Source organism: Pyrus communis, chromosome 11, assembly GCF_041283825.1.
Source record: "Pyrus communis isolate YQ-2024b chromosome 11, ASM4128382v1, whole genome shotgun sequence".
Taxonomy (NCBI): domain Eukaryota; kingdom Viridiplantae; phylum Streptophyta; class Magnoliopsida; order Rosales; family Rosaceae; genus Pyrus; species Pyrus communis.
In genome coordinates, this window is record NC_142575.1 from 23,821,280 (window position 1) to 23,838,609 (window position 17,330).

General features: G+C 38.1%; 2 protein-coding genes across 2 annotated transcripts; one reads left to right on the plus strand and one right to left on the minus strand.

Moving 5' to 3' along the window:
- Positions 1-914: 914 nt before the first annotated feature.
- On the minus strand, positions 915-3,360 carry LOC137742590 (NADH dehydrogenase [ubiquinone] 1 alpha subcomplex subunit 2). The gene is made up of 3 exons (XM_068482499.2): positions 3,201-3,360; positions 2,987-3,093; positions 915-1,228 (listed from the first exon to the last, which is right to left on the minus strand). The coding sequence occupies exons 1-3, from the start codon at positions 3,284-3,286 to the stop codon at positions 1,125-1,127; spliced, it is 297 nt and encodes a 98-aa protein (XP_068338600.2). The 5' UTR covers positions 3,287-3,360; the 3' UTR covers positions 915-1,124.
- Positions 3,361-3,537: 177 nt separating this feature from the next.
- PPX2 (protein phosphatase X 2) lies at positions 3,538-8,224 on the plus strand. Its single transcript, XM_068481845.2, has 8 exons — positions 3,538-3,916; positions 4,583-4,735; positions 5,875-5,937; positions 6,016-6,101; positions 6,846-6,921; positions 7,019-7,287; positions 7,375-7,453; positions 7,764-8,224. Exons 1-8 carry the CDS (start codon positions 3,776-3,778, stop codon positions 7,812-7,814), a joined length of 918 nt encoding a protein of 305 aa, XP_068337946.1. The 5' UTR covers positions 3,538-3,775; the 3' UTR covers positions 7,815-8,224.
- The last annotated feature ends 9,106 nt before the right edge of the window (positions 8,225-17,330 follow it).

A 17,330-nucleotide genomic window follows, 5' to 3' on the forward strand; every position in this document is an offset into this window, starting at 1 on the left:
TGGATGATATAATCTTCAACTTATATAGCATGGTTTTTTAACATGCCTTAAATTGCCTTGTAAAATTATGCACATAAAAGGCTCAATATAAAGAGCATCAGTGTACAATCAAATAACACACCAGATCAAAAGTGAAAAACAATAATACCACTATCCCCTCCTTTCTTTACCTACATCATTTGTGTGTTACATTGCACCTGTTCCGCTTCTATCTCTAGCAAAAGTTATCTCTCTCACTTTCGCCTATTTATAACAATTAACAAATTTGTGTTGGTTGTAATATTTTTGTAACAATCCACTTATGTTGATGATCGTTCAATGTACAATAAATTTCAATGTTTCAACTGTTGAATATTCATCTCTTAATTTATAGATCTTTTAAGGAAAAAATCATCAAAATCGGTAATCATGTGACCTCTTAATTAGAAAGTAGTCATTTTATTGTTTATTGAAAAAACTATGTTTGTCTATTTTTTTCCCATTATGACAAATTGTCTTAATAATATTTTGATAGAACTAAGGGATGAAAAATTCAACGATCAGATCGTCGAATCCATCATATATTGAGCCCCACAAGGTGTCCCTCAATGGAAGGAGACTGTTTTTTGTTATATACATTTTAGCATGGTGGCATTTGTGGTGGGGATGGTAGTTCCAACGGCGGTGGTTGAGGGTTGTGACGGCAATAGTGATTGGCATTGGTGGCAAAAGTGGTGGTGCCAATGGCTGTGGTGGGTATAGGTGGTGGCAACAGTTGGGAGGACCAATGAATGCTGTGTGGGAGAGTGAAGATGGCTGCAGGGGTGATGGCGCTATAGATGGTGGTGCAAGCGATTTTGCAACTCACAACGTTGGCTTTGTTCGCATCTTGATAACCAGGCCAATAGACGGAAAAATCGAAAAGGAAGCGCAAAGGCACCAAAGAACTCAATTTCCAGAAGATTTGTTCTTCATGGAAGACGGAAAATACATGAATTATTCAAACTACAACACGTGCAGTACTGCACGTAATCAACCCGAAGAATCATCTTACACAAGAGACACCTGAGCTAAACAAAGGGCAGGCGATCATAGGAAAGAATTTCCCATGAATGTACATTTATTTCATTTCACACTGTCGATTATCAGGCCTTTAGAGACTCCCCCACCTTACCCAGTTCCTCTAGTGCTTTCGAGATCTGTGGCTCTGTCAAACCTTCCAGTCGAACGCCCCTCTCAACACCCATGTCTGTCAAATAATCAAAGGTTAAGTTGACGGAGCAACATGGTGCAAAATTCAAGTTAACAGCACACGACTAAAGAACCAATAAAAGAACACACATACGTTGAATAAAAGTACATCAAGAATGAAAAATATCAGACCATGAGTCCAGGACAAAGTGTGGCAAAAAGTGAGTCGTTAAGTACAGGCACTTTATTGTGAAGAGAGAATGTTGTTTACCATTCGTCAAGTCGTCATACCCAAACCCGCTTTGCTGTTAATCCCCGCCCAAAATGACGACAAGATAGGTAAAGCAGTCATCCAATAGGGTGAAAGCAGGCAGACTCGAGTCCCTACACCTTTAAGGTCGCTTATTGAAAATTTCACCATAGTTGGAATACAATTTTTAACATGGCCTATTAAAATTAGTCTATGCGTATCCATAGCATGTGCGATGTTGGAAAACAGAAAGCAAAGCCAAACCTTGGGATTTCTAAAGCATTCCGTACAGAAGAATTGAAAAAGGAAATTAATAAAAGTTTTAGCTCCAACTCTAAACAATCCTATGAACCAATTGCTAGAGGCTGGCTAGAACCATCATAGTTTGGCCACCTGAAAAAGACATCTTCTATTGCTAGCAATCATGCTCTTCTAAGTGCCGAAACCTAAATTCTTTCTCTTCTGACCTCTGGTGGCATCTTCAACTTAAACAAGATACATAAATTTGGTGACAAATGTCATAACAGTGACTGAAACTCAGCGCATCAAAGTAACAGAGGCGACATCTATTTAGTAACGTTTGAGTAAACCTTACATACTTCGAACTTTAAGTTAGGAATTAACTTATTTTCAATAGTTATCCATTATCCACTATCAAAATAATTAGAACTTTCTAAAGCTTCAAATACACATTTTCGTTCATATATATGATACCGGTGAAGAAAACAAGCACATGACCAGTCCACATTCAAACTTTTTATTATCACTTGTAATTAAAGATAAAAACTCATGTTTTCCGCATTGAACTTAAGAAAAAACACGGTAAATAGTTTTAACCAATCAATTATAAAATGTTCACTGCATTTGTCCAAGATACTGCTGCATCTCTTTTTCCGCTACTTAGCAGTTTTCACATACATCTTGAAGTGAAACATAGTTCTAGTTATAATAAAAGGGTAGTCTAGAATACAAACATCTTGAAGTGTTCCGAGATTTAGAAATCTCAAGTTCCTCTTGTTGATCAGTTCCCAATAAAACTAAAACTAAATTTTTTGAAATTATCATCCTCCTTAAAACATTTTCTCCTTATCCCATATCCATTTTCTCCTTACTTACTCAGATTTATTTTCTCTGTTCTCACTATTCTCTTATTTTCCCTTCTCTATCTCTACTTAAAAACGAAAACAAAACTAAATGTTATCGAAAAGGCCCTAAAATGAGCAGACTCCAATACATATACTTTCGTGCTTATTAGAGATCATTGAAAATACCCTATATGAACCATTGAAAATACCGGAATCAAAATAGCAACCAAACGAGCGGATGTCATAAGTTGGATTCCAGAATTATTCATAAAATCATAAGGCAATGCAGTGAGAGCTAATATCTACCTTAAACCAACGACGATACACATCATAAATCGTAAGGAAATGTAGTGAGAGCTAATATCTAGCTTGAACCAATGACGATCATGAAATTAAGCATTTCAAATTCTAAAAAGCACTGAAAAATGTAGAAATAAAAATAAAAATCCATAAAAAAATTAGGAAGGATGGGGAAGAATACCAAATCTAGCCCACAACTGAGGCTCAATCCCTCTGCATTCACGAATCAAGATGGGCAATTTGGGGTTTGCACTCTTCAGATCCTTGTAATTCTTCTCCACAAATGCTCTGCAAATTCAAACAAAGATTTACCCTTTCTATAAAATTAAAAAAAAATATATTAATTAATTAATTAATTAATTAAAATAATAAAAAGAAAAAGTGATTGAATGGACCTGGTGGATGCGCTTGAAGGGGACGATTGGCAAAGCAAAACCCTAAGCTCCTTCAAGTTCTGACATAGCTTCCCTCTCCATGCCATTTTCTCTCCCTACCCTCTCTCTCTCTTCTTTCTCTCTCTCTCTCTTCTTTCTCTCTCTAACTCGCAAGCTCAAGGATGAAGAAGTTCAGGTTATTTCTTCCAAGGTTTTTTATTCGCTTGGTGACTTTCGGGTCGAACGACTTGTCGTGTGATCTGTTTTAAAAATTGAAATTGAGGCGGGGGCATTTTAGCAACGATAAAGTTGGAAGTGGGCAAAACTGAAATTAAAAAACAAATCTGGGGGGCTGAGAGTGAGAGGAGCCCGCAGAAAAAAGGAAATGGGAGAGTGATAGAGAAGGTTGTGAAGGACAGTAGAGAGAGAGAGAGAGAGAGAGAGAGAGAGAGAGAGAGATTCACGAATCACTATCTCACTGTTCGAGAGAGAGAGGGTTGGTGGTGGTGGAGGCGCGGCGGCGTGGGGCTGAGGAAGGGGAGAAGAGGGGGTAGGATAGAGAGAGAAAGTTGAGAGAGAGGGAGGGGGAGGGAGAGATGTCAGACCTAGACCGGCAAATAGAACAGCTGAAGAAGTGCGAGCCTCTCAAAGAGTCGGAGGTGAAGGCTCTCTGCCTCAAAGCCATGGAAATCCTCGTCGAAGAGAGCAACGTTCAGAGAGTCGATGCTCCTGTCACTGTACTCTCTCTCTCTCTCTCGCTCTCTCTACATATACATATATTTATATATATATATATATATATATATATATCTCCCTCTGTAATTGCAAGCTCAATGGGTTTTTGGGTAGTCTTCGAAGTAGTACTATGATATTTATTTGGGGGTTCGTTGATTGTTTTGGTTATTGGATTTGATTTGGCTATGTTTTTCGATGTTTAATTCGATTCAGACAAGTGGGTTTGTCTTTACTTTCAATTTTTGTGCATTTGCTACCTGAATTTATGAAGGAAAAAGCTTAAATTGCTATTGGATTCTAGGAAATAGATAAGGGTTTTAGAATGATATTTCAATTGTGGTTTCCTATTTTTACTTGGATAATCAAATGGTTGTAGAATTTCGTGTAGACCCGGGTTTGGGGTCCGGAGTGAAATATAGCATTATCAGTAGTTACCATTTACTTTAGTGACGATCAGCCCTATTTTTGCTATAATTCATGCTTAGTACTTGATGTTACGAACTACTCAGAGGTGGTGTAGTGATAAGAAGGCTTAGCAGGGAAATAGGGCTAGTGGAACTATTTCTTCTTATTGAATATATGGTGCTTTAAAATATGAATTTCAAGTCCTGAACGTTGCGGGGTTCAGGCTAATTAATTGTTATTGTTCTTTGTGTTTTGATGAATAGATATGCGGTGACATCCACGGGCAGTTTTATGACATGAAAGAGCTTTTCAAAGTAGGAGGTGATTGCCCAAAGACCAACTACTTGTTTCTTGGAGATTTTGTTGACAGAGGATTTTATTCTGTTGAGACATTTCTACTCCTACTTGCCCTGAAGGTGATAGGCTTATCTTCTCTTTACTTTTTCCTGATTTCTTGGGAGTTTTCGACACATTCTTCAAAGTTTCTAGGACAATTGTTGTTTCTATTGACTCACAACATAACCCTAATTTTAAAAGGGAACTGTTATTAGCACTCCAAAAATCTCATTCTACACTCCTCACAAGTGTATTTTTCTTTCTAATTATAGAAAGTTTGGAGTGCCAAATGAGATTATTGGAGTGCTAAGAACAATTCCCTTTTAAAATTGTAGGATCTGTTCGTTTTCAGTAGATTGGTGTTTGTAAAAAGTACACTAAATTCCATGTCATGGATCTCCTGCCATGTAAAACCACACAGTGATGCAACAGTGCAAAAATCAGAAAATAAAAAGATTCAATAAAGATAGCTAAATAAGTGAAACTGTTAGTGTGAAAGTTACTGTCAAGTATTACAAGGAGTCTGTCAAGTTTTTGAGAGTTTGTTTGTTTTTGTCTTAAGAGCACGCAATGTCTTTAAATGGTTAATTAAAAGTTTAAGTTTCTTTAATACTTGGTATTTTACTATTATTTTTTCTGTTTGCCTGCCACTATTGTTTCTTATGGATGATAGAACTTGTTCCACAATGATACAACTACATTAAGGGCTCATTTGGAAGTGCTTTAAAATAACTGAAAGCACTTCTAGCGAAAATCTTTTTGGGTTCTAAAAGCAATTAAAGTGTTTCGTGCAGGAAGCAAATAACTGGTGCTTCTTGCAGGAAGCACTTTATGTGCTTTTCGAGGATTCAATTGCATTTTACTAAGGATTGGTTCCAAAAACATTTTCACCAGAAGCGCATTCAGCCATTTTAAAGGCACTTCCAAACGAGCTCTAATGCCTTATCTTACTTCACTCACAAGTCTTTGGTGGTTGAACTGTTGTAAAGGTTTCTGTAAACTGCAAGCTAGTACATATAAGGTTATGGCTACAAATTTCCTACCTATGGCTACAAATTTCGAACCTGAATTTGTAGAAGAATATCTAATTGATAGTGATTCATTTGGATAGTGATGCTAGATTTTGACAATAACTATAGGTCGTGCATTTATTCTCATGTTTCATTAGTTTATTTCATTTTTTTTTTTTTACTATTTTAACCCAAATTAATTACTTCAGGTGAGATATCCAGATCGGATAACTCTTATTAGAGGAAACCACGAGAGTCGTCAGATCACACAGGTTAAGTCTCTTTTACTGGTGCCTACTGTTTAGTGCTTACCCATTCAGAATATTTACTGAGTTATCCTTTCTAGACAGGTGTATGGATTCTACGATGAATGTCTACGAAAGTATGGATCTGTCAATGTTTGGAGATATTGCACAGATATATTCGATTATCTGAGGTTTGCCCTTTTTTTATCACATTAGATTTTTCTGTTGAAGGTTAGGACAGATTAGTATTTCGTAGTGGAAACCTCGTTTCATAAAGGTTTATGACAGTTTATTTTCTTGTGAAGGAGATCGTAGGATATTATGATCTGTGAAATAAACCCTGTATTAGTTATCAAAACTACCCTTCCTTTCTTTTGGAAAGGATCCCCTAGGCCTTAGTTGAGGTAGCAGGTGGGTGGTGCAGGACTGTGATAGATCTTGGGATTCAAATGTACCTATAGAAAAGGAGAAAAAGTTATTAAAATTCATTTTTAAATTTCATCCAAATTGGACATTGAGATCATTATAACTGGATGTTGCCATTTTAGTCTCGTAAAACAGTTACTGTCGCTACACCATTTTAACAAATTTCCCATATCGAATAATTGCTAGAAATTTCATAATTTAATGCGTTAATTTTCTCAAATTCTTTCCAGCTGTTTGATTCCCATATTTCTCAGTGTCTTTTCTTTTTGGCACGCTACCCATCGCGCCACACTCAACTCAGTAGGTGTTCGGTTTTTCTGTTTATCTATGCATCCTTTGTTTAGAAGCAAGTACTACATCTTCAAAGTAAACTTTTTGTACCTCAATACAGGCCATTAGGCAGTTTAGTTTAGTCTTCATTTAAACTGCTTCCAATAGAGCCCAAGGCTCGGGCATATTATATTGTTTCTCCTTTACATATTTTGAATTTTTATGGTGGTTTCATGCAGTCTGTCAGCTCTCATTGAAAATAAGATTTTCAGCGTACATGGTGGTCTCTCTCCTGCCATTACAGCTCTGGATCAGGTTTGAGAATCCTTTATGAGTTTGAATTGTTACTAGTTTTATTTAGTTTTTAGTCTCTTCTTTGTATGCTAACCGACCAACATGTTCTGTTTGGTAGATACGAACAATTGATAGGAAGCAAGAAGTACCTCATGATGGTGGCATGTGTGACCTACTATGGTCAGATCCTGAAGATATCGTGGACGGTTGGGGGATAAGTCCGCGTGGTGCTGGCTTCCTCTTTGGTGGCAGTGTTGTTACTTCATTTAACCATGCAAACAACATTGACTATATATGTCGTGCCCATCAGTTGGTAATGGAGGGGTATAAATGGATGTTTAATAACCAGATAGTAACTGTCTGGTCAGCACCAAATTACTGTTACAGGTAAGTTACCAGTCTGCAATCAAGTTTCTCCTCCTTTTTCCGGAGTTTGAAGGTTTATATTGAGTCGTCAATGGTGGTCTGTTTCAGATGTGGTAATGTAGCTGCAATTCTTGAGCTGGATGAAAATCTTAACAAGCAGTTTCGTGTTTTTGATGCTGCCCCACAGGTGTGTACAAAAATTTGATTTTTCTTGAAAAATAGGAAACTTACTTTATTTTGAGCAGCACCGTGAAACTTTGTACGTGTTGCCCACTTGTACTTGGTGTTATGTGGGTTAATGCAGCCAGTAAAAAAAATTAAAATTGCACTGGTTGTTCGAAGGATTCTACTTGACATTGTGATTAAAATCTGGAAAGAGTTGAAATGCAGTCTATGAATTGGATTATGTGGAAATAATTAGCATCAAGTATGACTTTTTTTTCCCTGTTGTCTCACTTTCCTTGTATTTTACACTAAACGATGGTGATAAAATGCAGGAATCAAGAGGGGCGCCTGCCAAGAAACCTGCACCAGACTACTTTCTCTGAGATTTGTTAAGCTTGCCTGTTATTATCCAAGAGCCTAATTCGTGAACAATCTGTACAGACACAAGGTGGATGGAGAATGTCTCACGTGGTACACAAAAATTTACGGGTGAGCGTTTGTGTTTGACTCCTCCAACGACCGGAGAAGGCTGTTCTTTTCTGTTCGTCGCCGGTTTGGATTGTTGGGTTTGCTCTTCTTGTATGCCTGCTGCTTCTACCATTTTTCATTTGGTACATGTAAGAGTAGTGTGCATTGGCTAGCCTGTCGTACGAATTATTGAATCATTTTCCTTGTGATTGTCAGAGCAGGGAGAAACAAAGGGTCTCGGAAACAGACGCTTTTGCTTCTATCCGTTGGAACTGAATAGAAAGATTTGACTCGTGGGCAATAAAAGCTCTCTATTATTATCTCATGTTCTTTGAACTTGTGAATGATGTCTTAAACTACACCCGTATAAACTGTTACGATGGCGATAAGCAGATGAAGTCTTTTACCCTATCAAAAGCGTTGTAGCAGGCCGGCAAGATGCGTTTCTGAAAATGCCGGCTTCACATCGGACGTTCTACAAAATGCAACAATGTAGAGCTTGGTTTGACCTGTTAGAGAGAGGGCGGAGAATTTCTTCCCCCAAGTGTTCTTTTCACATTAAAGTGGTCAAGTGACTGACTAGCATATTAAAAGTTGCAGACACAACAGTTGCAGCGTAGATATCTTTGGATGTTCATGCGACATCCTTCGAGCATCCGAGCATCGAATGTTCATGCGTTACCGATCCTCGACCTTGATCTCCGGACTCCACTACAGGTTCCAGATCCCCGGAATATCAACATGGCGTGGTTGGAACATTTTCATCGGCTTCTAGTTCCACATCACAAACTACATTGAACTTTTTTCTGCAACATTCTGACCTCTTAACTTTTCGTAAACTCTTAAGTACCCTATATTTCAAAGGAATTAGAAAATGAAGGTAACAGTACATTTCATACCATCTAAGTTTGGGGTGAGTCGTGTTTGTTCAGTTTTCTCATATTGTACTATTAGATATTGAAATTGTATCAATTTATGTCATATGTTTCATTTAAACGTATAAACTAAGACAATTTCAAAACTTAAGAAGTGTAATATAAATGAATTGGGATGTTTTGAAAACCATCTCAAACATTGAGGGTGTAAATGTAGTTAGCCCTAGAATGAACCGAGCATGGTGACCAAAACCGCTTTGTGAGGAAAGAAATGTTTTCTAATAAACAAAAATGGTTCACATTATATTTGGCAAAAAGTGCACCTAAGTTGTTTTAAGTGCTTTTTCCAAAGACTTGAGTGTCTTTTCACCAGGTACTAGTGGCATTAAGATTAGTCTGCTACCTTTGCCACCACCATCATTGCCGTCACCATTTATATAATTATCACAGACGTCCCTATTACCATTACTTATGCACCCTAACCACCACATACCACTATTGGCACTGTCACTATACGCCCACTATTCACCGTCATCGTTACTGCCGTCGTCAACACCACCTACAACAACTACCATCAGCCTTACACCATCGTAGACATCACCACCCTCACTGTTGCCACTGCCAAGAAGGCCACCACTAAACAAATCGCCGCCACTCTCTACCACCACAGTGCTACCTCTACACTCCAACCACCACACCCTACTATTGGCAACACCACCATATTCCCACCATTGTTCCTGTCATGACCACCGTTGCTGCCACCACCGTTATCGTTGCCACCACCCTCACTATCATGTCTATTTTTGTTGTTATATAGAATAATATCACTTGCATTAAATTTTACCAAACGCTTATTAAGAATACTTTTAAAAATGGTGGTTTTACTAACACCCCACATATTGTTGAATACACCACGCATACAAATTTATTATTAAATGACTCATATACCCTGATATGATATGACAATTTTAGCCCTCATAGCATTAAAAAAAAATTAAAAAAAAAAAACCTACTATTTTATGAATACACCTCAAATCAAAATCAACATGTATCCTAAAATTATTTTTCTTCAAGCTCTTAAAGTCATTTGCACTCCCCATTCGTGACATAAAATCATATGGACGCCACTAACCTCGGCACCCAAATTCTAATTCCATATCAACAATTATTACAAATCTTGCATTAAGGTTTCCGTTCATCACAATATTAATATCAAGCACTTACACAATCACGTGTGACATTCTGGGACACGGAGGGAGAAATGAGCACTTACTGCACCCTCGACTTTCAGTTAGCTAGCGTAACAGTTTTCGACTATGTTTACAAAGGCGTTGGGCAAAGAAAAATTTCCGACCATGTTGTGCAAGTTGGGTATTCTTGACATTCATTTTTCAACTTGAGAAAAAGTGTTAAAATGTAATCGGAATCCAAATTATTTAGAGAATAGATTCGGCATGTCAATATTTGCAATCGATTTGTTATTTTATTTCCTACTTTTATTGTACATCAGGATAGCTGGATTAGCTGCTAGTTTGTAGGGAAACTTCCGTATAAAGGTTGACGTTCAATACCAGTAATTCATTTTGGCCAAGTACACTTTTCTATAGGTACTGCTACTAAGAACATGACAACCATTAGGATATGTTTGGTACTCTATTTGAATCTAACTGTTTAAACTCAAAAACAATTTTTAAGTTTTAGGCCTTAAAAACTTGTTTAGTAGAACTATTTAAAAAAACTGAACTCAAAACTAACTAAAAAATATAGTCAATTCTCTAAAAACATAAAAAGTGAGTTTTTAGAATTTTTAAATTCACTCATTTCTTTTCTTTCCCTCCTCCCCTTTCACTACAAATCTCTCTCTCTCTCTCTCTCTCTCCCCACTTTTTTTTTAACCTTTTTCATCTTTCTTCCAATCTGCTTTTTCATTCTCTCAGTTCTTTCTCTCAGTTCTCTTCCTCTCTATCTCGTCCTCTCATCTCTCTTCTTTCTCTTTCTTTCAATCATCTCTTACTTTCTTTCCACCTCTCTCTACTTTCTCCTTCTCTTGCGATCCATTTTTTTTAGATTTTTTTGTCTAGTTTAAGTTATAAGATTTAAAAATTTTAAATTGCAAACCAATCAAGTTTTTAAGTCTTAAAAAAAATTGTTTTTAAGAAATGTTCTTAAGAAATGTTTTGAGAAATGATAAAAATTTTCAAATATGATACCAAACAGGTCCTTAATTACTGGAGAGATTTTTCAATGTAACTGAAATATAGAGTGATACATTACGTGTCAAATGTTGAAATATGTATGTGTTTGGGCCCAAAATATTATTTTAGGCCAAGCTTAGAGCCGCTCTTGGCTTAGTAATCTTCTAAAATTATCATGGGCCGTCTAGTGAGGATCGGGCGAATACTATCATGAAGGGGATTGGTTTAGATAAGAGTGGGGTAGTCGAAGCCTAGTGTAACAAGGAGTCTTTAAGGCTAAGACCTAGGAGATGAATTTGGTTTGTTAAAGAGCTTGGTTCAAAGTCCTATTGGAGTTAGGATTAGCCGAGACCTAATTAGATTAGGATGAGGATTTCTAATCCGAGTACAATTCTAGCTGGGCTATGAGGGGTTTGCTACTATAAATAGAGAAGGGAGTGCATCATTCAAGGCCCTTCCAATTCAACATACAAATTGCCCTGCACAAAACTTCTCAACAACCTTTGAGATTTTATCCTTCTCCCATTTCTTCCAGCCAATGCATCTTCAGTTTGGTTAAACAGTATTGTGAAGGCAACCGACGACATCTTCAATTTGGTTAGACAGCACTAGAGCTGTAGAATTAGTCGATCGAGGGGCACCTTCAGTTTGGATAGATAGCGCTGCTTTGAGGCAGACTGGTTATTTATCCAAGCCTTGGTCGAGAAGGATTTTCGAATCCTTGTTGGCAGAGGTCATCTCATTAGCCTTCTCGGGGAAGTGAGGTGTTACAGATTGCTAGGCTCGGCACATTGAACGTCGAGTTGTTTTATGATTGGATACTCGTAAGTAAGTTTCAGAGTTCGGCATTTCAACAGTCGAACCACATTTACCACCAAGACATACATATCTTTCGAGTATTTGTGTCCGTATAATCTGGTGCCAGTTCGACATGCTTATACTTTCACGAATATAATCACCGTGACTGAACCCGGCACAGACGATTTGTGAACTTTGCAAAACTAGTAGCCTTGTCTTCAGGCTTTAGAACCCAAAGGTCGAGATGTGTTCCTTCCTCGGCCACAATCGCAAGACACAGAAGTCAGCAGCGCACCCAACGCAACATCAACACATTTTACTCCCCAACCGAGCTCGGTCAACGAGTTGGCACGCCCTACACATAATTGAAGGACGTAGTTAGCTTATTAATTACTTGGCATACACACCACGTAGGCTTGGTAGTTTTTAGGGTTAATATTTTGGCATGCCCAGTGGGACCTAATGTTAAAACTACGAAGTTCATGACCATTTAGGCATGGTCAGTAAAGAAGAAAACAGCCATTGGAAAGTCAACAACTAGTCTTCCAGTCTAAAATCTAGGACAAGATGGCTTGTTACAGGCACATAATCCTTCTATTGCCGTGACTCTTGAAGCCACAAGAGCGACACACCGAGAAAAGGAAGTTAATCTCGGCGGCCAACCCCATGATGCATAGATCCCCATCAAAACAACAAAGGGCATTTTTGTTGAAGGACTAGTGGAAGATTGTGACGAAGATGGCGGTGAGGCCTCCAATCCACCAAGAAGAAAAGATCTTGAAGTCCCCATCCCAAGGAACAATCTACAAGAATCCCACAACTAGTTATGCGTAGGCTGAAAACGAAGAATCCTAATATGCCAGTATTGACGCGGTCGAGATATTGATCGACAAACAATACATATGCAAAGCATTGGCTTATCTTAACTCAAATGATTAAAACCCGCTCGACTTCTGAAGAAGTTACCATCAAAACATCGAAAGTTAATACTTTTGACATCACTAAGGTTGACACCATCTTCGACAAGTTGTTGCTCGCGAAAATTGTCAAGCTTCAGCCATGGCATAACATTCCCAAGGCCGATGATTTAAAAGGTAAGACATATTGCAAATACCATAATTCGAACAAGCATACGACAAATAATTGTGTTGTATTTCATGATGCCTTTCAAAGCTGGATCGACAATGGTAAGCTCAAGTTTCCTGAGAAGCAAATGGGCATTGATACCGATCATTTCCCTACGGCGACAGTAAGCATGGTAGATGCTCATCTTCCTAAGGATAAAGGAAAAGGAAAGGCCGAGTTCGTTCTAATGCAATTCATCCCAAAGCAGAACTCTCGCCCATGATTAAAGATTGATTTATTTTCAAACAAGCCACCCAAAGATTTGACGGGACTAGTTATTGTCAAGTCAATGTCGGACTCCAGCGTAGAGGAAACTGACGAGCTGATGGTTTTATGTAGTTGATGTAAAGCAAGCGTCGTCTTAGTTGAGCCAAAGAAAAAGCCATGTTGGCTCGAAATATCGCACCAAGTGCCCACAGCTACGATAACATCCCAAAATGTGCGCGGTACAGGCCAACGTCATAAAGTTTTTTATAGGCTTGGCTCTCAAGTACAAGATAACAAGCTATCTTCAGCCAAATGACGTCTTGATTTTGACGCGCCATTTTACAACGAAGATTATTATGCAACCAGCTGATAGGAGCATATTCATGCGACTTAAATGGCTTGTTCTCGTGCATTTACGTTATGTTTCTCTCGTTATTTTAGTCCTTTATGCTTCTTTTGTGTGTTTTCAGGTTCTAAGGGCCTAGGGAGCAAGAAAGTGCATTTTGAGGCCATTTGGAGCATTTTTGGGCATGGATTGGATAGCTTATCCATGGAGCCAAGAGGATGGACGAATTTGAAGGCCTTGTATGCACTTGAAGACACAAAACAATGGCTCTAGCCCAATCAAACACATTATGCCATACAAACCAACCTATTTTAGGCCCATTCTATGTACTTAAACCCTAGCCCTTTAAACTAATTCATTTATCACTTATCAAACCATTCACTTATCACTCACCACATATCATTCACTTATCACTTAACATATCATTCATTTATTTCACTTCCATACTCCTCTTAATTCCACATGCATTCTCACACATGCACATCATTCACTCACATTTCCACCATTCATTCTTTAGTCCTTTCCAAACATCTCACATGCATTTCCACCTTCCTACTTCATCATTTCACCACATTCTCCCTCTTTAACTCACATGCATTCATCATAATTCACAACACAAAACAACTTCATTGCCGTGGGTTCCCATTTCCTTTCCAAACATCTCACATGCATTTCTTCATTATTTCCTAACCCTACATGCATTATTTATTGCATCTTCACATGCATTCACACACACTTTACACATTCAAACCGTGAGCTCCCATTCCTATATGCCATTTTCAGATTTCCACCCACTAACCTAGTCATCAACACATGCACTTCCACCTTTCATCCACAATGATTCATGATTCATTCACTTTGCATCCTTTAAATCACATACTTTTCCATCATTAATTAGCCACTTGCATCTTAAACAAACAACCATATGTTCCCTCCACTACTCCTATAAATACCCTTGCATTCATTCATTCAAGATCATCTCATTTCATACACAACACACCACAAACACTTCCATTCCTTCTCTTTGCCGTGAGTCCCCTTAGAATCCAAAAACCATTTTTCCATTCCCCTTCCACTTCTCCACCACTCCTCTTCCATTCCACACTTCCATCCCCCAAACCAATTATCCCTAGACCTTATGCTACAATAAAGAGGAAGAGAAGAGGGCCTAAACGTTCATACAATTCAAGTTTGAGTTGTTGGAATGTTTAGGCGTTTCTTTGATTTCAATGTTTAATTTCAATTCTCTTTGTTTTGTATGAGGAACTAAACCCCCCTTTAGCTAGGGGGGGATTCGAAATATATGTTTATGCTTGCATTTTGATTTGATTACTTCTAATTGTGTTTCATAAGTTGTGGATTCAATTTGTTTAACCGTTTGATTGATAACTTATTTATGTATGTTTATTAAGAGTGTACACTTAATTTTCATGCATGAATATGACGCTAGAATATAAGTGAGTTTCACCTAATCGTTATGAACTTATATTCACAAGTAGTGGAGGTTGCTTATAAACAATCGCGTTAAACGAATTCTTGGCATAAGTTTCATGCAATCATAGTAACGAATGCCTCGTCAACACTTATAGTTTTCATGATGCTTAATGATTCTTGCTTGTTTCTCTATTATGCAATTCATGTAGGGAACTTGTGAGGAATGCTTTGGGTTGTCGTATGCAATCATCCAATTCATTAACTTAAGGAAAACTTGACGGTTAATTTAAGCGGACCTAATTAACCCGGGGTGATGAGTTTCATAATTTATTGAAATGCAATTGGAAATCATTTTATTATGCAAGTGTAACATGTATGGAGATGAACCCCTTAGCTAGCCATACCATCCATTCATTTCCGTCAATTTCATATTTACAATTTGTTTTCTTTACAATCTATCCATTTTAGTTTAAATTCGTCCAAAATCAATCCCCCCATATTTCGTTTAAGTCTTAGTCTTAATCTTTCTTATTTTTAGTTTTGAATTCTTCGAGTTTAGTATAGCATTTTAGTTTGTGTTTTTAAAAGCATTTTGAGTCTTTTGATTTGTTTTAGTGTTTTAAAGTTTAGTTTTACATTCTTTGAGTCTAGTTTAGTGTTTTATATTATGTTTTTACGTTTTTAAGTCAAATCCAAGTGATTAACAATCCCTCCTAATCCCCGGTCCAGAACGATCCCTACTTACATACTTACTACAATTGATAAAAAGAGGGTTTAATTTGTGTGCGTATAAATCTCGCATCACCAGCGCACCTTTAAACATCCTCAGCCACGAGATCAACATTGGTATACCTACAACTCCCCTACCGATATATATATTACATTATTTAAATCATAGAAACTTCGATGCCAAAGAATGGACTGCATGACCTACCAACGAGCAGCTCAGGATACCTTGGTTACCAAATGGTAGCCGAAGGAAACAGCCGATAATGAAGATAACCGACAACCTCCGATGATCATGATCGAGTTGCTCCAAGGGAAGAAGGCAATCGATCGTGACTTTGAAACCATGATTGAAGAATCCCAAAAGCGAATCAAACTCCTTCTTCGACCCGAGGAAATAAAAGCTCGCCTCGAGCATTTCCAAAATGAGGCCGAGAGCAAACTTCCCCCACTATCTACCCAATAACCATTGATTAGAGTTAAACGAAATCTCACCTATCGTTCTTCGATGAAGCTTTGGAATACATGTGGGAGTTTCACAAGAAGCATTCGGCAAATGATTTATACGGCTTACCGAAAACGTGCCAAAATACTCTTGTTCTCATTCTAACTTGCCTCGATGCTGAATAGATCATCCAAAAGACCTCAGATCTGGGGATGAAAGCTAGGTTCCAGCATATATGAGAGGCTCTAGTTTTTTGCTTCGAGGTAGATCCATACACTAATATTGACGTTATTGAACTTCCATTTTTGTTCGAGGACTTCCCTTTTTGTTCGAGGACTTCCAATATTTGTGATACCATTTTGAAGTCTTTTCAGCCGTCTCTCTCTTTAGCCTTACGACTAATGAAAAGGAACGCGTAGCACAATTAGATGCTTACCTTGACACGAGAGATGCCGTATCGCATCTCAGAAGCAAATTCATATGTCGTCACAAGACCAAAACCCAATTTCAACGTTGAGCAAACCCGAGGTCGACATGTAGAATGAGAAGACTCTAATAGACGTACCGCAAAAACATTCCCTGGTGCCAGCTGAAGAAGATCAAGCATATACTGCCCACGTACTAGATACCTTGCCCGAAGGTCCAAAGGAAGAAGATCGTGACCTAATGGGTCATTCGATCTTCGACAACATGGAAATCAACATGGTCTATATCTTACTTGCTGAGTTCCAGCCAACCACATCCCAACCAAATTTCCTGGATGGCGACGTGGTTGCCGAGGAAACCACACAAGTCGATTTTGTGGCCACCAAGGAGGTTGAGCTGGCAACAAAATAACATAAACTCAAAGCATCTATTGACGAATTGTTTCCTTACTCTTCATCAGTTAATCTCTATCATTTGAAGTTGTTCTATGTTACGGTTCATACTGAAGGATATCCGGTCTCCAAAATTTTCGTCGACAGTGGAGCAACGATCAACACCATCCCTATCACTATCATAAAGGCATTACATTGTTCCAACGATGAACTTATTGCATTTTGGGTCACCATAAGCAGCTTTGTCGGTGACAAATCCCAAACCAAGGAGGTGTTTCCGTTAGAGGTAAATATCGTAGGTCGTAATCACATGATCGCGTTTTTCATGATTGATTCGAATACCGAGTATAATGCATGTTCAGTCATGATTGGATTCATCAAACGAGATGCATCCCCTCATCATTATATCATGTCCTCATCTTCTAGGATGGCAAATCGGTCGTGGTTCATCCGGCCGACAAT